The 27,192-nt window shown below is 41.2% G+C and overlaps 1 protein-coding gene across 2 annotated transcripts in view; it reads right to left on the bottom strand.

Annotated features, from left to right (window-relative positions):
- The window catches only part of Ift172 (intraflagellar transport 172), a 36,714-nt gene that overhangs the window by 2,610 nt on the left and 6,912 nt on the right, over positions 1 to 27,192 (bottom strand). Inside the window, exons 9-42 of one of the 2 annotated variants that reach the window (XM_046441504.2) lie at positions 26,447 to 26,570; positions 25,944 to 26,039; positions 24,341 to 24,502; positions 23,944 to 23,997; positions 23,668 to 23,771; positions 23,413 to 23,498; positions 20,203 to 20,315; positions 18,942 to 19,109; positions 15,101 to 15,237; positions 14,822 to 14,929; positions 12,949 to 13,033; positions 12,622 to 12,714; positions 11,870 to 11,947; positions 11,194 to 11,442; positions 11,002 to 11,080; positions 10,691 to 10,811; positions 10,073 to 10,217; positions 9,470 to 9,559; positions 8,792 to 8,889; positions 8,539 to 8,674; positions 8,339 to 8,455; positions 7,840 to 7,982; positions 6,597 to 6,690; positions 6,185 to 6,249; positions 5,809 to 5,989; positions 5,493 to 5,602; positions 5,271 to 5,400; positions 2,664 to 2,762; positions 2,361 to 2,470; positions 2,158 to 2,221; positions 1,861 to 1,947; positions 1,462 to 1,578; positions 586 to 696; positions 168 to 287 (exon numbers count right to left, since the gene is read on the bottom strand). In XM_046441504.2, coding sequence (XP_046297460.1) covers positions 168 to 287; positions 586 to 696; positions 1,462 to 1,578; positions 1,861 to 1,947; positions 2,158 to 2,221; positions 2,361 to 2,470; positions 2,664 to 2,762; positions 5,271 to 5,400; positions 5,493 to 5,602; positions 5,809 to 5,989; positions 6,185 to 6,249; positions 6,597 to 6,690; positions 7,840 to 7,982; positions 8,339 to 8,455; positions 8,539 to 8,674; positions 8,792 to 8,889; positions 9,470 to 9,559; positions 10,073 to 10,217; positions 10,691 to 10,811; positions 11,002 to 11,080; positions 11,194 to 11,442; positions 11,870 to 11,947; positions 12,622 to 12,714; positions 12,949 to 13,033; positions 14,822 to 14,929; positions 15,101 to 15,237; positions 18,942 to 19,109; positions 20,203 to 20,315; positions 23,413 to 23,498; positions 23,668 to 23,771; positions 23,944 to 23,997; positions 24,341 to 24,502; positions 25,944 to 26,039; positions 26,447 to 26,570 — 3,874 coding nt within the window. Of the gene's footprint in view, positions 1 to 167; positions 288 to 585; positions 697 to 1,461; positions 1,579 to 1,860; positions 1,948 to 2,157; positions 2,222 to 2,360; positions 2,471 to 2,663; positions 2,763 to 5,270; positions 5,401 to 5,492; positions 5,603 to 5,808; positions 5,990 to 6,184; positions 6,250 to 6,596; positions 6,691 to 7,839; positions 7,983 to 8,338; positions 8,456 to 8,538; positions 8,675 to 8,791; positions 8,890 to 9,469; positions 9,560 to 10,072; positions 10,218 to 10,690; positions 10,812 to 11,001; positions 11,081 to 11,193; positions 11,443 to 11,869; positions 11,948 to 12,621; positions 12,715 to 12,948; positions 13,034 to 14,821; positions 14,930 to 15,100; positions 15,238 to 18,941; positions 19,110 to 20,202; positions 20,316 to 23,412; positions 23,499 to 23,667; positions 23,772 to 23,943; positions 23,998 to 24,340; positions 24,534 to 25,943; positions 26,040 to 26,446; positions 26,571 to 27,192 lie in introns of those variants that run through there. The other variant, XM_046441505.2, reaches the window with a different exon arrangement.

The raw sequence follows: 27,192 nt of genomic DNA on the forward strand, positions 1-27,192 counted from the left end.
AGGTCAAGACAATATGGGAAGAATACCCACTTCAGCAAAGGTTGAAGACTGATTTATATAGAAGAGGGGAAGTCCAAGAATCTAAGCTCAGGAATCCAGAACTTGGATTCATTCAGCTTCATAGGTTTGAAGATGCCTGCACCTCATCTCCCCGCACTGCATCTCACCAGCTGTTTGATGCTCTGGGCTGCAGAGCGAGTGGCGTAGTAATGAGCAATCAGCAGCATTGTTTCAAACTCCTCATGAGCTGGAGAGTTGGCCTCACTGGATTTCACCAGGTTTTCACACTAGGGAAGGGAGAGAGCGAGGCTGGCTCAGGGGTCAGAGAAGGGCCAGTGTGACAGAGAAGTCACTGATGGCTACCTGGACAGAGGGGGGTAAAATACATCTTGAGAGTAACAGTTTATGGTTTATGTGCATGAAAGAAGAGACTGGGATGGGGACAGGTGGAGGAGTTTTTCTTTTTTGGCAGTATTAGGTAGGGATTGAACCCAGAGCCTTGCACATGTTAGGCAAGTGCTCTACCCATCACATCCCCAGCCCAAGAGAAGCCCTTTTACTCCATTGTGGACCCAACTTCCTCACCAGGTTAAAAAGGACATCCCGAAGATCGGCCCAGCTATGATAGGCCTCAGCACTGTTGGTCCCAGGAGAGCTGACCATGTCCGTGAAGATTCTTTTGTAGATGTTGAAGTTCTAGAGGTTGAGGGAGAAGGGGGATCAGAGTGTGGGGCTCAAGCAAGAGAGAAAGTCAGTGGAAGTGGAGCCAAATGGAGGAGAGTGTTTATGTGTGGGGTTTTTCTTTGGGGGGGGGTACTAGGGATCAAGCCCAGCCAGAGGTGCTCTACCACCGAGTTATATCCCCTGCCTTCTTTGCTTTTTATTTTGAAACAAAATCTCACTAAATTGCTGAGGCTGGCTTGCCTCAAACTTCTGATCCTCTTGCCTCAGCCTTCCAAGTTGATAAGATTGTAGGTGTGCCACTGTGCCCAGCTGTGTGTGTAGAAGCAAGGGGACATTGATAGAGAAAAGTGCTGATTATGTTAAGAGAGAGAAAGTAACTACTTATAAGCTGGAACTCTTGAGTTTGGGAAAATACATGAATGAAAATGCAGTCATAATATTAATGGACTAATATTCTACAGAGCTGTGTTTCTCTGATAGGAGGGCAGTGTTTATTCTCTGAGGAAAGTCAATAAGTAAGCCTTGGAGGAGTGTGCAGGACTCCTCTGAAAGACAGGTCCTTGGGTACAAAGAGCACAAATAGCTCATTGGATGTTTCTTCAAAGGGTAAGTCTTCTTGAGAGGTTACACATCAGGAGAGGTTGGATGGGGACTCTGGCCATGATGTTCTCAAAGGGCAGAATCCTTTGAGAAGACTAGTCCCTGAAGGGATGGGTAATTCTAGAGGAAGAAAGAATCCCCTGGTGGAAACATTTGCCTCAAGGAGAAGGCTGGTACCTGTGGATTAGCAGGAGCTCCATGTTGCACATAGAGAGCCAGTGCCTGGGCAGAGCCACCCTCCCGGATCAGGTGAGTTGCATACAAAGCCACGTATTTGTGCAAAATCTTGTAGTTCTGTCAAGGGATGGAGGAAAAGCACAGGTGAGGGTAGGGATTGGTAAGACAGGCAGGGAGGAGGTGGTAACTTAAAGCCATGGACTTGTTTAGGAGGCAATGGGCATATGCAACTCTGACTCCAATATCAGAATATGAGGCAGCATCAGACTGTACTCTCTGGTTCTGATTAGGATCTCTGGAGATTAGATTCTGGTAGAGGTGAGAGAGGCAGCTCTGGAGCTGGCAGAAAATCAAGGGAATATGTAGAGAGGAGCTGGAATGGGGAGGAGAGAGGAGCACCTGCTTGGTAGCTGTGTCAATGCATTTGTCCCACTGGCCCTGCTCCACATACAGGTCCAAAGCAGCAATCACGTCCACACCCACCAGCTAGAGAGTAATGCAAAAGATAGTTCAGAAGAGATGACCAGAGGGAGAAAAGAAAACTTCTCACCCACATTCTGCTTCTAATCTTTTTGTTGATTTTGCAACACTGGGGATTGAACTCAGGCCTCACATGCTAGGCAAGTGCTCTACCACTGAGCTAACCCTCCAGCCCTGTTTCTGCATCTTGTCTCTCACTAACTCTTCAAGTCTCACCGAGTCCACTTTGCCCTGGTTCTTGAGGAATTCCTTATAATGCTGGTCCACATAGTCTTCATACCTGTGAAGATGGGAAATGGATAGAGATCTCAAGCTTCATTATCTTGGGATGAAACCCTCCCCCAAAGAATGTTTTCCCTGTATTTACAAAAAAAAAAAAAGTAAAACAATTTCCCAATGAGAAGGGGTCATGAGCTTACCGGGGATCTAACTCCTTGGCCACACGCTTAGCCTTGTTCCACTCTTCACCCTCAATGAAAGCATCGATTGCTTCCTTGACAAGGTCTAGGTTCAGATAGAGCTCTGCAGCCTAAACAGTGGGACATCAAAGTGGAGACCATCTTTCCCCTGGACTCCCTAGTTTCTTCTTGGTGAACTCTCCCTCATTGCCCCAGAACATTGCTGCACCTGCCAGGAGGCCCACCTCACACACCTGGGTGTGATGTCACCATTCCACTGATCTCTGTGGACCTGTTTCTTTTCAGTCCTAGCACTCTACTTACTGCACTGTGCTTTCCAATTCCAATCAGCTGGGGTCCTACTGCCCGAATTACTTCCAGACTGCGCTGGGGAGGCAAAAACTTGATGGAGAGTTCTGCTGCCTGAGTGGTTGAAAAGAAGATGGAAATGAGTAGGAGAAACAAACACTACTAGGGCTCCTTGGTCTCACCCCTTTCATACATTTTCCCCTCCAGATGCCAACTTTCTCTCTTGTGTTCTCCTTCACCTTCTACCTTCCTGGGCAAAGCCTGGTTCATGACTTTTTGGTTGGCCATCAGTGTACTAATCTGTTCTGTTCTGTTCTGTTCTGCCTACTGTAACTCTTCCAGACACTTCCTTTGCTGTCTGAGGTCACTGCATTTGGTGCTGGTACCTGTGATAAAGTGGTTTCTCAAGTTCTTTGTCACAAATAGAATCTTGGTATTATGGTATATAGGGAAATAACTTCTGAAATGAATAGTCCAGGCATTCGGCAATTATTTGTGTTGGGCTTTTACAAGCCTCAGTTTCTTTACTTACATGCACTAGATTTTGAAGATAGTACAAAAAAAAAAGAATTAAATCTCTTAACAATGTTAAGCTTGATGAGTATATGTTGAAGTGGCAATATTTTAGATAAATTTGGTTAAATAAAATATATTATAATTATTATTTTTTAACATGGCTTCTAGAAAATTTAAATTATATATGTGGCATACATTTGTGACTTACACATTTCTAGCAGACAGTGCTGGTCTAGATGATTTTTTTTTTTTTTTTTTTTTAAGAAAGAGTGAGAGAGAGAGAGAGAGAAATTTTTTAGTGTTTATTTTTTAGTTTTCGGCGGACACAACATCTTTGTTTGTATGTGGTGCTGAGGATCGAACCCGGGCCGCATGCATGCCAGGTGAGTGCGCTACCACTTGAGCCACATCCCCAGCCCCTGGTCTAGATGATTTTGATGATTCCTTTCAACACTTAAAACTCAGTCATTCTATAAATTCAAGCATCCTAGAAGGTCACTCTCTTTTCAGTGTGAGATTGATATCTTTCCCAGATTTTAATTTCCACAAGATGCAGTTTAGCTACAGTCTACCCCCTGCTCTTTCCCTCACCTATTCTTGCCTTTTTTGGCCTCACAAACCCTTCAAAGTTTAAACAGTATTTCCCTCCCCCACCATCCTCTGACTAATCTGAAGAAGGGCAAGTCATGCAAAAACCCCATAAACAGTGCTCCAGAGTAAAACACAACAGATATTTATAAATACTTGCAGATTAAAATTGGCTAGACTCTCATAACTCATCTTCAGCCATCTTTCTACTTCCTTTGTTCAAATTTCTAGGGGCTATTCAATGATGAGACCTCAGAAACCTAAGAGACATCTTGCAGGGGCATCATCACACCAACATTGAATTTAGAGGGACAATCTCAACTGTCCATGACTCCTAGTACTATACTGCACTGTATCTGAGGTACATTCTTTAAACTAAACATGCATCCTGATTGTGATTATATGTGTGATGGTTATTTTATGTGTTACCTTGGTATACGCAGTGTCCATATCTGGTCAAACATTATTTTGGGTATTTCTATGAGGATTTTTTTTTTTTTTTTTTTTTTGCTGAATTTGTTCTTTTATAGATAGTAGAGTGTATTTTGTAGAGTGTAATTTGACATATTATACATACATGGAGTATAGTTTCCCATTCCTATCGTTGTATGTGATGTGGGGTTAACTGGTCATGTATTCATATATGAACATAAGAAAGTTATGTCCAATTCATCTACTGTCTATGAGGATGTTTTGGGATGAGGTTAACATTTACATTGTAAAGCTGACTGCTCTTCCTAATGTGGAAGACCACAATGAAGTGAAGACCTGAACAGAACAAAAATCTTGGTTCTTCCCCATGTAAGAGAATTCCTCCTGTCTGGACATCTTTGAACTGGGAAATTGGCTTTTTACTGTTTTCAGACTGGAATTTACACACTGACACTTTCTGCATCTGGAGTCCAGACACCTTCAAACAGGAACAACACCATCTGCTTTCCTGGGCTTCCAATGTGCCTACATTGGAAGTCTACCCTGCAGACTTGCCTACTTCCATAAAATTGTGTGAGCCCATATCTTATCTCTCTGTCACATACACACACCCTATTGGTTATTTCTCTAATATTATTTGTCTTAGAATTAGGGAAATGTACTGGACTGGCTTAATCTGCTGGAGGGTTCTTTTCAGGAGCTCTTGGGGAGAAGAGGCGGAACCCATGTTTTTGTCATGGCCTCTCTCTGGCCATGAGTCTGGACTTGATTTTCCAGTTCTGGCCCACAGAGATCTCACCTTCCCTGAACTCTACTTTAATTCATATCCTTTAGTCTCTTCTCAGGTACAATATTAATTAATTGAGCCATGTCTTCCTCTAACTTCTAATTTCTGGCTTTCAGAGCTCTGTCTCACACCCCCTCTTTATCATCTTTATAGGTTCTGGCTCTAGCATACAGCAGGCCCTCAACAGATATCCGTTATCTGACTAAAAACAGACACAGGAGGATCAAGAATGTCTGAGAAGGTGAACTGAGCACAAAAGGACCCAGGGAAAGGAGAGCAGGAAGGTCTGGCGCCCTCACCTTCATCCAGCACTTCTCCATCAGGCTGCTGCTCCCAGAGTCCCGCACTTTGAGGTAGCAGTCGACTGCACGGCTATACTCTCCAGCCTGCTCCCATTGTCGAGCTTGTTCCACAAGTCCCTCCACGCCCCTGTGGAGATGAGAGGGCACGGTCTATCCTGTGCACCTCATGACCTCTATCATCCAGCACTGCCAATGTTGCAGGGACCTCTGGCTTCATACCTGGTCCCCTTCTTTGTAGCTTCCCTTTCATATTCTTCCTGCAAGGCCTCCAACTGACCAGGTACATAGTCCTTGCAGATCCGAAGAGCATCACTCCATAGTCCAGCTTCCTATTCAGAATTTCAGGTATCAGGAGGGCAGAGGGAGGTATGGAAGCATCCTACTGTCACACAAGGACCCACTGATTTCCTGGCCCTCTCTTGTTATTGTTTGTCTTCCCACTTCTCCAATCTTTTAGTACCAGGGCCAGCATGGTTCTCTATGGTCTCTCATACTCTTTCACCCTCCCTTCGTAGCCCCAAATCCAGTATCCCACCTTATAATAATTGAGGGCAAGGCCTGGTCTCTGGGCCCGAAGCAGCAGCCCTTCTGCTTTCTGAAAGTCCTTCTCTTCCAAGGCTCCGCGGGCCTGTCCTACAAGCACCTCCGCAACACTGTCTGGGTCATGGGCCTCGGCCACACGCTGAGCTGCTTCCCAATCCTGGTTGTGGACAAACCTGCCCCATGGGGAGACAAAAGAGATACTGAGTATAAGACTGAGGCCTTAATAGCAGAATAGAAACAGCAATGTCACTGAGGGGGAGTCAGATTTTTTGGTACTGTTTATTGGTCTGAATGAAAGTGAAGATGACCTGAAAGATCCTGGGGCTATGACTGGGAGAACAGGATAAGGAATTTATGGGGTAACTTACATGAGGACTGCCTCCTTGGGTTTACCAGCTCTGATGAATTCCGCTTCAGCCTCTTCAAACTTACCCTATGGAAAAAGAAAGGGTAGCCACATGTGATGAAAGGATGGCTGGCATTATAGGTAGCCAGGAGATAGGAGTTTGAACATCTGGCATCAGTGGCTAGGGGCAGAATAGAGTGGCAAAATCATATCCATGCCAGGTGTGGTGGTGCATGCCTGTAATCCCAGTGGCTTGGGAGGCTGAGGCAGGAGGACCCTGAGTTCAAAGCCAGCCTCAGCAACTCAGCAAGGCCCTAAGCAACTCAGCAAGACCTTGTCTCTAAATAAAATGTTTTAAAAAGGCTGAGGATGTGGCTCAGTGATTAAGTACCCCTGGGTTCAATCCCCAGTATAAAAAATAATAACATCCATACCTCATCCTCCAGGTACATAGCATATCTGAGATGAATCTCGGGGGTTTTATGCTTGAGTGCTAGCCGGGAAAGCTCAAAAGCAAACTCAAAGGAGCTGAAAAAGAAGGTACAGACAGGGTTTGCTTACTTAATACTTATAAAAAGCAAGAGAAAACAGAAAAAGACCAAGAATTGACAGGAGAAAAAGGGATAGCCTTTTAAATAACAGATATGAAGTGATAAGAGAATCATGGAGAGATATAAAAGAAGACAGACTGGCAGCCCTATGATGATTACATCACTGTCACCATGGATCCAGAGGTACCTGGACAAGTCTATGCTTTCCCTGAAATCAGTAGGAGGGTGGGCAGACAAATAGGAAAGGCAGAGGCAAGGAGGGCTCCTGCTGCTCCACACCCTCTCCTGAGCCCCGTCACATTAGCAAAAAAAAAAAAAAAAAAAAAAATGGCTTCTCCAAAGACAAGCAAGACTACCCTCAGTGATCTGATTCTGTTCCTGGCCTTTATAACTTTTGCTTAAGAAAAGCTCATTTTGGGACTGGGGTTGTGGCTTAGTGGTAGAGTGTTTGCCTAGCATGTGTGAGGCACTGGGTTTGATTCTTAGCACTGCATATAAATAAACAAAATAAAGGTCCATTGACAACTAAAAAATATTAAAAGGAAAGAAATAAGCTCATTTTTCTGGGCACAGTGGCACATGCCTATCTATAATCCCTGCAACTCGGGAGGCTGAGGCAGGAGGATCATGAGTTCAAAGCCAGCCTTAGTACGTTAGCAAGTTCACAGCCAGCCTTAGCACGTAGTAACTCAGTGAGACCCTGTCTCTAAATAAAATATAAAAAAGGGCTGGGGATGTGGCTCAGTGATTAAGTGCCCGTGGATTCACTCCCCAGTACTAAAAAAAAAAAAAAAAAAAAGAATATTTCATTTTGCATTTAACAGACTCACACTTCCATTATCCAGAACTAAGTTACTGCTCAGTGCAGTCCCAGCTTTCAAACTGCTCCCTTTCAACCCTTCTTATAACAGCCAAAGATGAAACACTGAGTCCCCAGAAAATGGGAGCAGAGTTACTAATTTATTCTTATTGTTTTATTGTATCCTTCCAAGGATCTCTCCTTACCACATTTCTTCATTCTTGCCTCAGCTTTTGGAAATATTTCTCAGTTAAACATCTATTTTCTTTCTCTATGTAGGGGCTCTGATTGGGATGGGGCCAATGGAGGATAAACTTCAGGCCTTACCAATTGTCAGCAGCATGGTCAATAGCAGCCTCCAGGAGTCCCAGCTTGTTAAGCAGTCTAACTGCAGCCTCTCCTCCCAGGCTCTTTGCCCAAAGGTAGGCCACATGTTTGTGGGCATTAGCTCCACCATGAGCCTTGGCCACCTGCAAAACAATGTCACTGGACAATCCCCCACTGCGGAGTATGCTCCCTTCTCATCTCTGACCTCCTGACCTCAGCTCTAATGAGGATAAGGTATATATTCTAAACCACCAAAAAAAAAAAAAAAAGGTCTTTTAACTTGAGTTGAAGTGCTTAGGGACCAAGGTTGGGCTTTAGGAAGTCCACAAACCTTTAAAATTGTAAGTGAAATTTTGTGTATACAGATGTTAATATGTTTCTGGCAAAAGAGGTTCTGGTCTTCATTATAATTTCAAAGATGCTATGACCAGTTTAGAATTAGTCACTTGAAAGTGGAAAAGAGGAATGGTGGTACGCTGGTGTGGCATGTACTCCTTACCCGGTAGGCCTCTTCCCAAAGCCCACTGGAGCGGTACATGTTCACTGTTGCCTTCCATTCCTGGGCCTCAAGGTAGTGGTACTCAGCTTCCTGCAGTCGGCCTTCGGCCTCCAGCTCCTGCAGGAAGATAGATCAGGATAGAGAGGAGGCAAGGAAGCCTGGCTGGAGAAGAGCTGGGCAGGACCAAGAGAAGGGCTCACCTTGCCCAGATGGAGGTGTGTGTCACTGAGTAGATCTGGGTGGTGCTTCCCTACCAGGCGGATCATGTCATCATACAACTTGTGTTTTTTGAACATGGTGATGGCAAGATCAGGCTCTTCCACTGTCACATACAGCCTGGGGACAGGAGATACACCAGTGGCCTCCTATATAGATGCCTGCTGCCACTGCTTTTGGGCAGAGGGCAAGTATCCTCAGATCCCATCATCCCTTTTTCTGGCTCTGATGCCTCACCTCTCGGCCTCACGGTACTTGCCCTGCTTCTCCATTTCCTGGGCTTGTGTGATGTATAGCACAGACACATCTTCTGGTCTCATGCACTTCATTGCTAGCTGTGCAGACATATAGATCCTGGGTAGCCTCAGGAGCCAATTCCCAAGGGAAGCAGGTCTTCGGGGGAACCTGTCTGCTCAGGAACTCTGAACTCTACCCACAGTCACAGGAGTTTGGTTACCATTCATTCTAGTCAATTCAGGGAATTCCAAGTTCATAAGAAGCAGAAGCAAACTATATTCTGCTAAAATACATTTTGAGATCTTTTCAGGAGAGTTTGTGAGGCTTTGTACTGGGGAGCATGTGCTCCAAATTTTATGTTCCAACTGCCCCCACTGAGCTCTAGAGTACAGGCAAAAAAACAAAGTTACAAGTGACCAAAGCTCAGATCCCAAATCCACCTGCTCTCTTATGAATTATACTCAGGGTCAGGAGCTTCTCCTCATCTCTTCTTTCCCCTTTATTAGGGAATAAAATTATCCAGACTATATTTTGGAACTCTTTCTCAACTTTCCAGGAATCTAGTGAAGGAGGGAGATCAAGTGAAAGAGACCTAGTGAAGGAAATCAGGGACCAAGGAATGAGGCAACAAAATCACTAAGAAGCCTTCTCTCATCATGGATTTCACCCATTTTCTACCTTGTGGGCTTGCTCCCAGCGGCCAGCCTGGGTGTACATGTCTATGGCATCTTTGGTCCGGTCTCCCTTTGTATAGAGCTCCTCAGCAATCTGCAGTTGGAGAGACAGATGCAAAAGGTCAGAACAACAGAGTTAAAGCAGCTTTTACAAAGAAGAAACTAACTCCAGATGGGTTGATAGAAAGACTTGGATACTATCTTATAATAATAGAGAAGAAAGAATAAGTATAGATGAATTGTACCACCTACTATTTAGAAAAAAGACCAGCTCAAAGCAGTATGAGAACAATGCAGTGGAATTTTAAAGGGCCTCACAATTCTGCAATGCAAGGCAATTCTTTGTAGCTATGCTGAGTTATTCATAAAGAATACTCATGCTGGCACAGGAAGGGTTAGAGATCACCCTGTACATCTGGAAGGAAGGTCTGTGTATGCTGGGATGAAACTGGGGAAGTGAACCATTTTTCTTCCTACTTATCATGGTAGTGCTATTTGGGTCCCAGAAAGAAGGATTTGGCAAACTGGACTCTACTTCCTGTTCTGGGTGCTCCTCTTGTTCCCCTATATTGCATTACCTCAAGCTACAGAAAGGACTCTCCCTTACTTCATACTCCTGCAGAGATGCATAATGCTGGGCCACGCAAGGATAGTATTTGGACGCAGTGTTTCGGTCCTGTAGATCTAATATATAAATTGCCTTCTTCCACTGGCGGGCACCCAGGGCAGCTTCAATTGCCTTAATGGAGCACCTGGCATAGTAGGGAAAGACATAAATATGTATGAGGAAAGAGGAAGATGAATGAAAGTAAAGAGCCCCCTCATTTATTTGTAGTACTAAGCACTGAACCTAGTGGTACTTTACCACTGAGATACACTACCAGCCCTTTTTTTGTTTTTATTTTGAGATAGGGTCTCATAAGTTGCCAAAGTTGGCCTTGAACTTCTAATTCTCCTGCCTCAGCCTCCCAAGTCACTGGGATTCAGGTGAGTGCCAATATACCCAGCTAAAGTGCCCCTTTAAGCACATGCCAATCTTTTTTTCCCCCCTGCAGTGCTAGAGATCAAACTTTTGCACATGTTAGGCAAGTCTTCTACCACTGAGCTACATCCCCAGTCTCCAATTACATTTTGAGATCTTTTCTTCTAGACTGTGGTATCCTCCCCTGCCCCAGTGCTTCTCACTTCAGGCCCAAATCTCTATTATACTTCCATGCTACCATACCTGGCTTCAATGTAATGATTAATGGCTGCATCAAGCTGCTTCTGTTGCACCAAGTGGTCCCCCCATGCCTCCTCTAGTCTCACCACCTCCACTGGGAAGGCCAATCGAGCCAGCTCTACCGCTGTCAGGGACAGAGACACACTGGGCTCAGAATTACAGGGATGGAACACAGAAAAATAGGACAGGGAAATGAAGCATGGAGAATGGGTAAGAAATGGAGAATTGAAGCCAGTCAACATTAATAGATACTCCAAAAGAGGTGCAGGAAACTGGGTGAGCACAAGTGTACAACAGTAAGGGACAGCTTATACCTTTCATGAATGCATTGCCTTTACAGTAGCACTCAAGGGCCCGCTGTGGATTTCGAATCTTCTCAAAGAGGTCACCTGCCTATTAACACATAGGAATGTGTTAATAGAAGGAATGCACCCCAAGGCTCCTCTGGGTGGGAGATGTGTACACAGTGCAAATGATAAGGTCTAGGAAAAGGAAATCAGCCCTACCCTTTCATAGAGCTCCCCCTTGATGAGAGCTGTGGTGATGTGCTCCACCAACTCTGTGTTGGCCAGTAGCTCCTCCCGGGTCAGTACCAGCCGAGCAGCTTTGGCAGGGAGTCCAGCTTTGAGATATAGGCTGATGGCTGCTAGTCCATCCCCTTGGCTCTCCTGTAGTTCACCGGCTCGCTCCTCTTGCTGTGTGTCCATCAGCCACTGGTAGTAATCCCGGCGTAGTTTCTCCAGGGCTGGGTGTCCCTGGATATACACAGAGGAAAACTAAAAGTCACATCCCTCCTTCTTGCCCTTCTGCTTTTCTTGCCTCCCCAGTCCTTCTGTAAAAGTGGAAATCTTCCCAAGTCACCCATATCTTTATTTGGAGGGTAGGGAGGATGGGGTACTTTGCCACTGAGCTACATCCTCAGCCTTTTTTGAGGCAGCATCTCGCTAAGATGATGAGGCTGGCCTCAAATCTGCAATCCTCTTGCCTTAACCTCCCAAATGGCTGGCATTACATGCATGAGCCACTGCACCCAGTCCCATGGGCCACCAGTATCTCAACTTCTTACCTTGTCAGGTCCCAGCCCCAACACTATTCTAGTTCCTACAGTCTCCTTGACAAAAGGAGGTTTCTGAAATTGGTGGGACCAAATTCTGAACAACTGTGGAGAAGACAGAATAATACCTTAGCCTCAGCCACAGCGATACACTCATCCCAACGGTGAAGCTCCTGGTACATGTCCATAGCCTCCTCAACCGCATTCTAGGGGAACCAGGCAGAAGAAGGGACACCAGAAAGATATGAGGGTCAAAAACCAGTGTTCCCTGGTCAGCCTGTTTAAGATGCCTGGCCACGAGGACTAAGAGCCTCAACCTTATTGAATAAACAGAGGTAGATTTCTCTTTCTCTCTGTTTTGTTTTTATTTGTTTGTTGTGGGGGTCAAACCTAGGACCTTGTGCTACTAAGCACATACTCTACCACTGAGCCACACTCCTAGCCCCAGAGTTGGATTTACTATGAAACTAAAAGAAACCTAAGTTTCTTGTTTTTACAGGACTCCTTATTTCCACAGAATCTTCAAAGGCAATTTTTCTTAAAGAGGGCTCCTCAAATTGTATAAGTTGGGGCCTCACAAAGCCTGACACTACTCTTATACATAAGAATTGCACAGAGAAGCTCTTGAATAGAGGGAACATTGTAGATTGTTTATGAAAGGAAGAAGAAATTGAAGACCTAAGGAGGAAGTCTGTTGAGATTAAAGACTAATACAAAAGAAGGAAATAAGGAAGGAGGGAAATTAATTCTATAACCCTCTAGAAGTTCTTCCTCAAACCTCTGGGGAATGCTAGTCAGTCAGTTCTCTTTCCTTCTCTGATTTTGCCTCCCCTTTCCCCCTTAGATTCTCTCTTCTGTCCTGTTCCTCTTTTCCTGTTACCTGTTCTAGAAAGATCATTTCAGCCAGTTTGTAGTTCTTCTCCAGCATGGCTAGACGTGCTCGGACCTGATAGAAATCTGTTCCTTCTCCACCCTGCAGGGAAAAAGAAGGTTTTTGTCGTTCTGTCTGTGTGGGTTGAGACAGGAAGGCAGGAAAGACACAGGATGATACACTTGAGGAGCAGTTCCAAAATGGTCTAATTGAGGGTAGAGGAGGGATGGACAGGGTGAAAGAAACTAGGGATAGCTAGAAAGTTAGGAATCACGGGAGTGAATATTAAGAAATCTCAGCTTGGGAAACTAAATGAGTCAAGAGAATAATACTTGCATATTCCCTGGACACCTGATCTGCAATCTCATTGGTCTCATGCAGGAACCGGGCTTTTGCTACATGGCCCAAAGCAGAAAAGCACCTACAGCATGGAGGCAATAATATTAACAGTAATGTTATCACGCAACTATCAGTAAGCCACTGGTTCAGCAAATACACACTGAGCATCTACTATGTACCAGGCACTCTTCTTGTCACTGGAGGCCCAATGCGGGAATAAGGAAGATGAAGGCCCTACTCTCAAGAAACTTCCATTCTAGTATAGACAAATAATAGTAAACAAAAAAACAAGGAAAACTTGAAAAGATGAAAAGTAAGAAACACCAGGGTGATTCTGTCTTTAGTAACTGAGTGAATGATTTAAGTTGGTAGTCAGAGTCTGAAAAGCTAATTTTTGAGCTGATAATTGAGTATGAGAAAGAGCTAATCATGGCAAGATGGGGAAAAATCATTTCAGGTAGAAGGAATAACTAGTGAAAAAGTCCCTAAGAATAAATATGGATGCCAGTGTGGCTGGAGACTAATGGGCAAGTAGCTAATAGGCACAAGAAGAAAGCAGAGGCTGAATATTTGCAGGGCCACAGAAGTCTGGTTTTTGTTTTGTTTTGTTCTTTATGGACAGCATACCTTTATTTTATTTGTTTGTTTATTTATTTTAGAATTTTTTTGGTAGTTGTAGATGGACAGAATGCCTTTATTTTATTTATTTATTTTTTATGTGGTGCCGAGGACTGAATCCAGTGTCTCACAAGTGCTAGGCCAGTGCTCTGTACTGAGCTATAGCCCCAACCCCAGGAGCCTGGGTTTTATACTAAGTATTAACAGTAAGCCAGTGGAAGGTCACAAAAATGACTACAATCTAACTTTTTTAAATTTTTTATGGTACTGAGATTGAGTCCAGGGGTGCTCTATACATAAACTATATCCCCAATCCTTTTTTATTTTTATATTTTTTTGAAGCAGGGTCTCACTAAGTTTCTGAGGCTGGCCTTGAACTTGTGATCCTTATGCCTCAGTCTTCCTAAGTTGTGGGATTAGAGGAGTGTGCCGTTATACCCAGCTAACTTATGTTTTAAAAACAAAATTACCTCATCTGCAGTAGAATCAGTGAATTGTAGGAGTCCAAGACTAGTATCAGTGAGGCTCATTAAGAATCTTCATAATACTGCAGACAGAAAATGGCAATGGTCTGCACTAGGGGCAGGTATAGGGCTGGACCAGATATCAGATATATCAGGATATATTTTGAAGACTGAGTCCTTAAACTTGCTCAGAGTCTATGGGGGGGGGGGGAAGGGATCAATGATGGTTCCTAGCCAAAATAGCAGCTGACATTTATTGAGCACTTATAATACTATAAGCTCTTTGCAAGATTCTCTCATTTGTTCTGTTGTTACCATTCTTCTTTGCCATTCCATGAGGTAAATATTATTATTATTTCTATTTGACATATAGAAAAATAAAGCACAGGTTTTGAAAGGGTAAATAACCTCTCTAAGGTTACACAAGCTGGTAAGTGGAAGGGAGGTTTGAACTCAAGGAGGCTAGAATCTAAAGTCTTATTAACTCCTCTCCTGGAACATCAACATACATGGGACTGAAGGGTTTGAGTGTTAAAAACTCTTAAGGGGAATCCAGTTGCAAGAAGGGGAAGCAAAAATAATAAAAGGTATTCCCTTATGATCTAGGATGGGAGGGTGTTGGGAATAAATGCCCCACAGAAGGGCTCTCGTACTTGTTGGCAACAGAGAGAAGCAAGCCTACACAATGGGCAGGAGCAGCCCATGGGTAAACTGCTCATGGGGTCAGTCCCTATGAACCCCATATCAGGCTAGCTGCCAGGCACCTCAGTTCTACACATCTGCATTACCTCTCAGCAATGTGTAGCTGCCTTGCCTCTAGGGCCAGTTTACTCAAGGTTTTCCACATTGCCTCTGTTTCTGGGGTCATTTCCAGGGTCTCCAAGAAGGCTGTTGCCCTGGAGAGAAAAGAAAACACAGGATAAGGAAGGAGGGCAGGATCTAGAAGACACAGAGGAATACTGGTGCTGGGGCATAGGGAGGGAAGAGGCCAGGTAATTATTCACCCTATTTACCCTTCTCAGACCCAGACTCTCCCACTACCACATTAGTTATCAGTAGCCTCTTACCGGGTGTAATTGCCATCATCAATTGCTGTTCCAAACTCAATAAGGCCCTCATCCAGCGTGTAGGCAACGGTAGTCACACCTTCTGTCACCATCACCTCTGTCTTTCCCCCGCCCCGCTCCAGACCTATAACATCTCCCTGTAAAAGTTCATAGCCCCATCCCCCCAAATTCCAGGTTAGTGTTTCCACCAAATCAACTGCAGAACAGACCCACCCTCACCCAATTGTAGTGCTCACACATGGAGGGAATTATACGTGTCCTTGTTTTCCTAATCTTTTAGTTTCTACCAATCAGATAAAAATGCCTTATCTATGCAGTATCCTTGGGTTCAAAGTGCACTCACAGATGCAACAGCACCAAAGCAAAGTCTGGAGGTAAGAAGACAAAGTATGGTATCTGCTTCTTTAGCAATACCACAGACTAGGTATTCTTTTTTATTTTTGGTACCAGAGATTGAACCCAGGGGTGCTTAACTATCCCCAGTTATTTTTCTTTTTATTTTTTATATTGAAACAGGGTCTTGCTAAGTTGCTTAGGGCCTCGGTACATTGCTGATGTTGGCTTTGAACTTGTAATCCTCCTGTCTCAGTCTCCCAAGCCATTGGGACTATAGGTGTGTGCCATCATACCTGGGTTGAAATATACTTTTAATGGAATATACTTTTTAATGCATTGTTGAGTTCACCTGAAGAAATCACTAAGAATATTCCCTACCTGTATCCTACCTAACCCTCTCAAAAAGAGATCAGACAGGAAAACAAAATTTGATATGATAAAAGTCTGAGCAGGAATAATGGAAACTGAGCAAGGGGGAAAGTGAAGTTGCCCTGAAGGCAAACACAGTATCAAGAAAATAAAACTAGAGCCCTTCAGTGGAACATGGAAGCTGAAAGAGACCTCTCCTTAAATGTGGGGTCCACTCTTTAGTGAAGGCAACAAAACCAAGTGGTACAGATAATTAACATGCTGATTCCTGCAAAAGCAAACGTGAATTATTTCTTGTAGAAAACATGTCCATGAGTCCAAAAACTTGTCTCAAAATCCCAAAAGATTACACTGAATACATGAGCTCACAACTAAAATATCACCAAAATACAAAAAAAATTATGAAAGAGCAAATGGTAATTAAATAGCAGTTTTAGACCTTCAAGAATTTTAGATATTAAAAATAGCAGTTATAGATAATGCATTGAAAATTTTTTTTAAAAAGTTACAGATTATAAAATAATTATGAACTAAGTATGAAATGCTTAAAGACCTAAAAGACAGAATGGAAAATTAAGCAAGAAATAAGAGACTAATGCTAGATATGGTGGTGCACACCTATAATCCCAGCAACTCAGGAGGCTGAGGCAGAAGCACTGCAAATTCAAAGCCAGTCTCAGCAATTTAGTGAGGCCCTAAAAAACTTAGACCCTTTCTCAAAATAAAAAACAAAAAGGGATGGGGATCTAGCTCAGTTATAAAGTGCCCATAGGTTCAATTCCCAGTTTTAAAAAATAGAAATAAGAGACTATCAAAATAGTAAGGCAGATTAGAGAAAGAACCAAACAAAATTTTATGAAATATTTAACTTCTGAAGTAAAACTTCAATAGATGGTTTAAATAATAAATTAGACAAGAATGAAAAGTGCATTAAAGAATTGAAAGGTGGGTAGGTCTTAAGAAATTATCTATAATGTAGCATGGAGCTACATTCAGAAGAAAGAAACTATGAAAGAGAAGTTAAAAAAGGAAAAAAGATAGAATAAGAAGGCTAACATATGCCCAATAAGAGTGCTGATAAAGAGACTAGAGAAAGGGACAGAAGAAGCAGTGTTTGAAGAGATAATAGCTAAGAAATTTCTAAGACTGATGGATAAAAATACATATATTCACAAATACACGAAGCACAATATATATCAAGCAGAATTAATTTTTAATAATTTATATCTAGGTGACTCAGCAAGTAGAGCTTGTACTTAGCATGAACGAGACCCTGAATTCAATCCCCAGCACTGTGGAAAAAAAATTATATTTAGCTGGGTGTGGGGTGCATGCATGTAGTCATAGGTGGATCATTTGAGCCCAGGGATTTGAGGTTAGCCTGGGCAATATAATGAGACTCTGCCTCAAAAAAAGAGAGGAGCATGGTGTCACATGCCTGTAATCTCAGAAACTTGGGAGGCTGAAGCAAGAGGATCACAAATTCAAAGCTAGCCTCAGAAAATCAGAGAGGCCCTATCTCAAGATCAAAATAAAAAGAGTTGGGGAAATATCTCAGTAGCAATGCATCAAATTCAATCCCCAGGAACACCCCCCCACACACACACAAAATAATAATAAAATAAAATAATAAAAAGGGCTGGGGATTTACTCAGTGATACAGCACCTTAGGGTCTATCCCTACTACTGCAAAAAAAGACAGTGGGAGAGAAAAAATTTGTATCTAGAGACGCTGTAGTGAAACTTCAAAATATCTAAGAAAAATAAATAGAAGATTTTAAAAGCAACTAAAGAGGAGCTGGGGCTGTAGCTCAGTGGTAGAGGATTTGCCTACCATGAGTGAGGCACTGGATTTGATCCTCAGCACCACATAAAAATAAATAAATAAATAAATAAAAGTCCATCTACAACTTAAAAAAAAAAAAAAAAAGCAACTAAAGAGAAAAAACAGATCACCTATGCAGAAAGGGCTGCTAATAAATCTGTCAGAATGACAATGGAAGTCAATCATTGGGATAACATATAGAAAAGGTTAAGAAAACTTAGAACTGTCAACCTAGAGTTGGGTGCTGAGTCCAAGTGTCTTTTCCAAATAAAAACAAAATAAAAACATTTTCAGATAATAAGAAACTGAGTACTTCTCATTTTTAAAAAATTTCTTGTCTTTTGCTAAAGAAATTTTCACAAATTTCTAAATGATATTCTTTAAGAAGAAAAATAATTCCAGAGGGCAGACTGGTACTGCAAAAAGAAAAGGTGAACACAAGAAACTGATACCAGGATGATAAATCTATATTCTACCTGTACAAATAATATCTAATTTGGGGATAAAAAAAAAGATTAGAACTAAAATACTGGACAATAATTGCAAAAGCAAGATAGGTTGAAGTTAAAGCCTTTTAAAGTCCTTGCATTATTTTCAGGGGAGAGAGGGTTACATGCTGATTAATTTGAGACTTTAGTGCTGATTAACTTTATACTTTCAAGGGTAATCTCTATAGTACTAGGATGTATAATCCCCAAACCCCAAAGTGAAAAAAGCGTATTTTTTTTTAAAAAAGACAAATTTTAGATTTCCAGTCTGAAATGAGGCAACAAAGTAGAAAAACAGAGAGACAGAAAAAGAACCAAAACAAAGCATCAAGTCTCTATCCACACTCACACCATCATACATACTAGCCTAGCACAGGGTCCCATGTCTCTTCTCTGTTCTCATAGATTCCTCTCAGATTTTGGAAGATTACTGGGTGTATATGATGTTTTGATGGGACAGCAAAGAGAGTTTTACTTGCAATCTGAGATAGAAAGGAATTCTGATGACTTAAAACATTGAATGAACACTAAGGGAACAGCATAGAGCCACCCTTCCCACCAGGGATCTATCTTCCAGCCTAGAGAGAACTCAGTGAAATCCCAAGTCCACTATAATGAGGAACCGTATACCAAGGGTCTAACATAATATCAGGAAACTGAATAAGGATAGTTTTGGAAGCCAGTCCATTAATGGGGATACCTGCCAACTGCATCAGAGATTATGGATGGTGGGCAGAGAAAATCAAGTAATCTTTATAGTCTCCTCAGGGCTCTAATTAATAAGCCTGACATAATGTCTGAGGTTCCCTTAGTGTCAACATACCCTGATAGAGGACATGGTAACCCTCTCAGGTGCCTCAATGTTGTACCACACACACAAGCTGTTTCGGTTCTGGGCTACCAGCACATCACTCCCAGGAACCCACTGCACATAGGAGCAGAAGTTGAGGATCATTGTCTTAGTGCAGCTTTCAATATCATACAGATGCAACTGAAAAAGGAAGAGGCAAACAGCATAGTTAGAAGGGGCTATAGGGGAATCTTTTTCCCTTATGATAAAATGATCTGACCTACCAGTCAGGTACATGCTGAATTTCAAAGTTTATTGATCTATCCCTTAAAGTTTATGCTGAATTTGTATATCTTGACTCTGGCCAAATAAGAGATGACCAAAACAGTAAAGATATACATCTAAGGAGTTAAAGTTCGGTGAAGATCAGATTTTCATTCTCAGAATAACTCTGGGCCAGAATTACCAAAAGGAAGGACACCAGACAAATTAGGTGATATGGAAATTTGTAATGTGACTTTCACTGAAATCAACAATCACTAGATTGTTTCTTTGACTCCAAGGTTGAATACCTTGGTGATGTCATTCAAATATACATACACATACATAAAATTTCTTGTCTTTTGCTAAAGAAATTTTCAGAAATTTCTAAATGATATTGTTTTTAATTCCAGGGATCAAACCCAGGGGTGCTTAACTAATGAGTCACATTCCTTTTATATTTTGAGACAGGGTCTCCCTGAGATGCTTAGGGCCTTGCTAAGTCACTAAGTTGCTGAAGCTGGCTTTGAACTTTCGATACTCCTGCCTCAGCTTCCACAGACACTGGGATTACAGGTGTGCACAATCGCACCCTGCTGGTAACATCATATTGAGAGGAGAATCAATAAGGGATTAGGAGGAGACTCAAGCCAGCTTCAATGTCTTCAGGAACGTGTGGCTGAAGAGCACTAGAGCAGCAAGTCTAGGCAAAGATCAGCTAGGCACCAGGAGGAGGAAAGCAGACAGGGAGGTTTCATGAAGACATAAACTTGTGACTAGTAAGAGAGAAATCAGCTCTCAAACTCCCCTCTTGATTTGGTTACCATCATAATACAGTCTCCTCGAGGGTAATATAGGACAGTCTGTGATTCTAAATACAGAGAATATTGATTCCTCTATACCTTTTGCTATGCTAATGGCAAACAGAACAAAGAAATTATGCCCCATCTTGTCCCCACCCAACCCTGGAAACAGCTTATCTCACACCCTCTATGGGCCAGCCAAGGCCTAAGGCCAAAGTAACCCTTCTCACACGAAGTTTCCGGTCCCTGAAGAGGAGTTTGTGCCCAGTTTCATTAAGTTCCAGCCAATCCACACGGCTCTCATGGCTGATGGTACCAATGTTATAACCACCAATCAGATCCACTATAGAGTAAAGGAGAGAGGGGTAAGAAAGATTCCGCATAGTCATATACCAGGCAAGAGGTAGTAGGTAAAGGTCTGGTCTTAAAATCATATGTTGGGCTTTAAGAATGTTACATCATGGCTGGGGCTGGGGCTCAGTGGTAACACTTGCCTCGAATGTGTGAGGCACTGGGTTCCATCCTCAGCACCACATAAAAATAGATAAATAAAGATATTAAGACGTGTGTGTGTGTGTGTATATATATAGATAGATAGATAGATAGATACATATATATATGTGTGTGTGTGTATGTTAAAAAGAGAGAATATTACATCAGTCTACAGTGTGTCACAAGGAAATGCAAATAACCAATACAGTAAATTGTGCTAGGACGCTTGAAAAATTATCTAGTATTATAGATGGTTTTGTTTCACTCTATAGTTAACTCAAAAGGTCCAGATCTATCAAGGAATGTGATTCCTCTCTGGAACTCCTGCATTTTGCCTCATAAGATCAGAACTACTGTGTAAGCAGTTTCTACTGCTTATGAAATCTTCTGGAAGGCAGCACTGAGCACATTAAGGATAAGCCAGTTTTTGTATACCAATGAGAGAAAGCTAATGAATGAAATGAACTGGATGACCAGATTTGCTCCAACAAGTTACTTGCACATTTGTGTGCCTATGGTATAAGAGCTCTGAAGGGTAAAGAATGGGAAAAGCACACATACAAAAGTAGGAGAAGCCTGTGACTAAAGTTAGGCTGCTCAGTGCAGAGGATTAATATTTTAGTTTTATCTGAGTATTACAAACAATATTAAAAAAAATGATCACATCTAAGGCAGACCACTCAGGGTTGGCTGAGATGCTTTCAGAGTCTCCTGATCAAAGCCATTCACATCTCCTACTGATATACATTATTAATGAGCAATGTGCCTGCTTTTGTTACATAAAAAGACCAAATGTCAGCTAATGTATATTAATGGGAAGATCAATTTAAAGGAAATTTTCTTTTAATTAAAAATCAAAATGATCAAGTCATGTTTTAATGCCCCAAACACAAGTAAATCATAGAATGATAGAACTTCATGAACCCTGATATCGTATACAAAATTACGTGTGTACATACATTTTTCTCATAGAGGGTCATTATTTTATTAAACACTCAAAGGGGCTGGTGACCCAAATATGTAATAGAAGAACTCTGTTGTTTTACATACATTGACAATGAGAACTAAAGAGTGACTGGACTTCTATAAAGTCTCATAGCTTATTATTATCACTAGAATATTGGGTCTCTTGAACTACATTATTGTTTGCATTATAGATATTTATATTTCTGAGCTCAGGAAGCTGATGTGAAATATTCATGAAATGTAAAACTACCTTATGAATAGGCCCACATGTATATGGAAACTTGATTTATGAGAGAAATGGCATTACAAATTAGTGGGTGAAAAATGGACTTTCAATAAATGGTTAAACATATGGAAAAAAACAAAATTAAATCTACCCACATTATACATAAAAATAAATTCCAGGTGGAAAGCAAAATTTAAAAATCTTAAAATACAGGAGGGAATAGGGAAGAATTTCTTAAATAGGACCTCAAAAATCACAAACTATTTTTTTAAAGTGATCAAATAGACTACATTAAAAGTGTCTGAATGCTAAAACACTCAAAGGAGAAGAAAAACAAGCCACAGTGCAGACAAGATATTTGCAATGCAAATAACCATCAAGGGTTACATATGCATATTCAAAGAACTTAAAAATCATTAAGGAAGAGACAACTTGATTTTAAAAATGGATAAGGGATAGGAACTGGCAGTTCACAGACAAAGAAATCCAAGTGATGAGTTAATAAATGAAATTAATAGAAGGAGATATTGTTTCATATACAGAAGTGAGCCAAGTTATGAAGTCAGGCAATTTCAGTATTGGGGAAGAGACTGAACAATGGCAACTCTAATTGCTAGGGTGAGAATACATTGGTACAATCTATTTGGAGAGCAATTTGGAAATATTTAGTGAGTGAAGATACATCTCCTCTATGATTCAGCAATTCCATTCTAGGTATAGATCTTAAAGAAATGAATCACTGTAATAGTGAAAAATCAACAACTTAAATGCCCAACAATAAGAGAAGAGATAAAAGATATAAGGCAAATGTAACAAAATGTTAGGATTTGACAGAACTGGGTATGGGTAAATAAGTAATAATATCATTACTATTAATAGCTAAAACTTTTATGTGCTTATTGTACATCAGTCTGAGTATTTTTCATATGAAGTAGGCACTATTTTTGTCCCCATTATTGGATAAGGAAGTTGAGGGACAAAATGGTTAAGTAACTTAGGTAAGATAACACAGGTAGCAAGCAGAGAAGTGGGATGGTTTGATTCCAGAGCCCCATTCTTAAATATATATTGTATAGGTACGTTACTCTCAAATTATTCTTGAGACATTTCATGACAAAAAAATATAAAGTAAGATTTATAATTGCAAAATATAAAAATATAAAGTAAGATTTATAATTGCAAACACTTATGAAATGCAAAAAAAATTCTGTCATTATTAGTCACATGGCAAACTATACAAAAAAAAATAAATAAATAAGGACTTTTCCAGTTTTAAAAAGTCTATGATTCTGGGGCTGGGATTGTGGCTCAGAGTGAGAGCTCTCACCTCGCACGCATGAGGCACTGGGTTCAGTCCTCAGCACCACATAAAGATAAAAATAAAAATAAAGATATTTTGTCCACTATAACTAAAAAAATAAATATTAAAAGAAAGTCTATGATTCTGTAAAGTCTAAACAGGAAAACTTATAAATTTTCTAATAGTTCTTTCCAATTTGCAGGGTCTAAGATATATCTCTAGAGAACACAATAGTTATATGGGCAGGTTTATGCAATAAGTACCCATTTGTGTACATCTAGACAAGGTATAGAGACACACATATGGACTCAAACATTTCACACAATCTCTGTAAGAATGGGATTACATATTTACCTGGTGCCTTTGACTCCTGGATTCTCCACTGAATATAATCCTGTGATATGGAAGTGTAATACAAACATCTCTTTTGTTGTTGAAAGTATGATAGAATCTTACCTATAGCAATAGTCTTAATATCAACAAGATAAGCCAGTTTCTTATTATCTTCCATTCCTCGCTGGTGCCTCTCATTAATACGGACACTGAAACATAAGGGGTGAGGTAAAGCAAAATGGGCTTAGTTGGGGATTTTATTGAAGCCTTTGAAGTACCACATGGGATGGTTTTTAGAGTAACCCGAGGACACAGAATTTAGAAGTCCAAAAGAAATCCTTTTGGCTTGTAAGTATTCAAAGAACCTCATGAGATTACCTGATGAGGTGAGGGTTCATGAATTCAGTGCGTACAGAACCTAAGGTGTCATTACTCCCATATTCTACCAGGGTTAGCTCTCCAGCATTGAAGATCATGCATACCTAGGAAGAATGGGAAAGGAAGCATGAAGAAAAACAGTGGAATTAGGTGTACTGTATTCACAGTGACTCCCACTTTTCTCCTTGCTATCTCACTATCACTTGCCCTTCTTCTGACACAGGACCTAGAAGGGGGCTAATCAAGATGGTAACAGTGAAATCAAGCTCTACTCACATTCTCATTTTCAAAGAAATATTTCTCATTGCCACCAGATCCCTGCCAGGCTACCTGTGAAGTGGAGGAGAAGACATAAGAATGTAGATAATTATCCAAGGTGAGGCTGAAAGAATGACAGGTGGGAAGCAGGGAGGTCAAATTTAGAAAGGCTTTGGAACCATGCAAAAGATGCTTTGTCAAATTTTGCTTTGGTACCTATGTTTCTGAGAAATGGTATAAAAAGAGTCCAACTATGGAGATTCTTAATCACTCCAGAATTCTAAACCTCTCATTCCTGAAACCAGGTCCCCAGAATATTAGAGTTTCCTGTGGAGTTCCTACACCAAGGGGCCTGGTCCCCAGGAGTAAAAAGCCAAGATGCCCCATTACCCACCCTTCCATTCTTGGTTCCTACCTCACTGAGGCGATTAGTGTTCAGGTCTCCCAGAAGCAGTGTGTCTGACGTGTGAGCCACCAAGTAACGCTCCTTTCCCAGGATTTTCACTTCTTCCACCTCATAGCCATAGTGTGACTTGAGCACCACCCGTGTTCCTGATGATAGGTTCTTCACAATCACCTTGGTAAGGGACAGGTCCGAGCTCCTTAGGCTTCCCCAGGCCAAAAGAGGTGTGAATGTGTTGTGGTCTTTGCCCACCTCCATAGTGCTGAACATAGCTAATACCTTGTTTCTTCACCTGGCCTAGGACATTGTTGGCAATGATGATACCTTACATTTACACAGAGCTTTAATATTCATGAAATGCTTTCATATATTATCTCTTTTGCTACTCATAATACATATAATTCTGAAAGTTCCATTGGGTAAAACCTATCACTATGTTTATATAGCATTTTGTGGAAACTTTTATAAGAGTTTGAGAGTACTGTATTATATTCTCATATAATAAGTTATAAGAGAGTACTGTATTACTTATTATCATTATTAGGTACTAGGATTTTAACCCATGGGCGCTTTACCACTGAGTCACATCCCCAGCCCTTTATATATTTTTTTTAATAGTTGTGGATGGACATGCCTTTATTTTGTTTATTTTTTTATGTGGTGCTGAGGATTGAACCAAGTGCCTCACACATGTGAAGCAAGCGCTCTGCCACTGAGCAACAGCCCCAGTCCTTATTTTTTATTTTGAGACAGAGTCTTGCTAAGTTGCTAAGGGAGTCTTCAAACTTGCAATACTCCTGCCTCAGTCTCTTGAGTTGCTGAGATTATGAGTGTATGCCACTGTGTCCAGCATGTACTTTTTTTAATATTATTTTTTGATACATGTCCTTTGCTATAATGATTTTTTTTTGAAAGGCTAAAGAATTGCTAACATTTTGGCACATACTATCACTCAGCCTTCATGTATATATAAAATATTTATTTATTTATTTAGTTGTAGATGGACGCAACACCTTTATTTATTTATTTTTTTATATGGTGCTTAGGTTCAAATGCCAACCAAAGTGCTCTACCCCTGAGCTACAACCAGCCCTACAATGATCTCTTTAAGAGAAAATATCTTACAGATAATTATATTTATATTCTGAATGCCTAATGGTGCTAATACATAGGATAGAAAGAATAAAATGTTTCTGAGACACTAAAAGAAAGAGGGAACCAGTGAATAATAAATGAAGGAAAGAACAGAGGTAAAGAGAAAAGTAGGCTGGGGAACGACAAATTAACTTGCAACATCATACATGAGCATTCATGGGTCCTAAAACAACAGAGTTTACTTGCCCAGTTTATAGTGGATAGGCAGCAACTATTTTAAACAAGGAAGATGGAACTGGCAATCTCTGTACTTCTTAAGCCTGGTGCTTAAACCTCTTCTTACAATATGGTGGTGGGAGAATTATAGCAGGAAAAGTTGCTAGTGAGTTTCCCTGACACATTCTATCCCTCAGAATAGCTCTGTCAGATGAGTGAAGCTTAAATTTGACACTGTGGTTGAGGCTAGCAGGCAGGGAAGTGTTAAAAAAGTGAAAGAGCCAAGCAAGATCTTGGTGTTCACCTGGCTAGGTCCCACATATGTTAACTCGAACTTGTTCTTGTAAATACTCCTTCGAAGACAGCAGTCAAACTGTTCCACCCCACCACAGAGTGTGCCCTAGAAAGGAAAGTGACAGTATAAAACATAAGACACACAGTACACTGGCATGGAGAGGCTATCTAGAGACATCCCCCAAATCTATGCTTTAGAATCTAGAAAAGAGTTGTTACAAAAGGGTTGGTGTGTTTCAGAAGTCCAGAAGAAAAGAGGCAGCAAATACAGGCCTCGAGGACATCATACATGCATGGAATAATGAGGGAGAAATAAGCCCTGCCTACCAAACTCTGTCCTTTGGAGCCTCTGAAAAAGGATATCTCTCTCTCTCTCTTGGCTTTAACACCAGATTTTTAGATTGGAATCAAAAGGATTCTCTAGTGCCAAGGGAGAGTGTTTTAGGGTAGGCAGGATTTTTTTCCTAGTTTGGAGAAAATCACCAATCCAGAAAGGGGCTACTAGTAACATACTGCACAAAGTCTTGAGCCATCCCGCTTCCAGGCCAAGGCAGTGACAGTGTACAAATTGGCAATCTCCTTGGGCTTGGCTTCTTCCCAGATGCTTCTTCGAGGGCTCCAGTTGAGTACCCGAAGTCTGAAATGAAGTATGTGACTTTTAGAAGAGATGAACTTTGAGCAAAAGAGTGAAAATAAACTAGTAACTGAAGGAAATCAATCTTGCTATATCAGAGAAGAAAGGAAATCAGAGAATAGACAAGCTAGGCAGTCTACTGAGGGAGGACAAAAAAGTGGTAAAGGAAGTTGGGAAAAATCAAGGCAAAATGTAATGGAATAAGAGTGATGGGAGTGGAGAAAACAACAGATGAGGGTAGGTAAGAAAAATGAACAGTCAGTAGTACAGAAATATAAAAAGGGAAATGGAGAAATGGTAGGAGTAAGGGAAGAAAGAAAAGAATATGAGCAGTTACATATGATTGAAGGAGATAGAAACCGAGACTGACAAAGCCAGGGTAAATCATGCTCCCAAGAAGTGATTGGTCCCAGACCCTAGCTGTTTATCTAATGTTAACATTTACTATATTAATTCATTCATTTCTTCATTCACCAAACATTGACTGTATATCCTGCACTAGATGCTAATCTAAGCACTGGAGATAAGAGGGTAAGTAATAAGCCCTTCTCTCAAGGATTCTTCATTATAGCCACAGACACAAGCAATAAACTATAATATAATGTGATAAACTCTAAGCCAGTGG

The sequence above is a fragment of the Marmota monax genome, unplaced genomic scaffold (genome assembly GCF_021218885.2).
Source record: "Marmota monax isolate L192 unplaced genomic scaffold, Marmota_monax_Labrador192_F-V1.1 WCK01_AAM20220418_F8-fsc00010, whole genome shotgun sequence".
NCBI lineage: Eukaryota > Metazoa > Chordata > Mammalia > Rodentia > Sciuridae > Marmota > Marmota monax.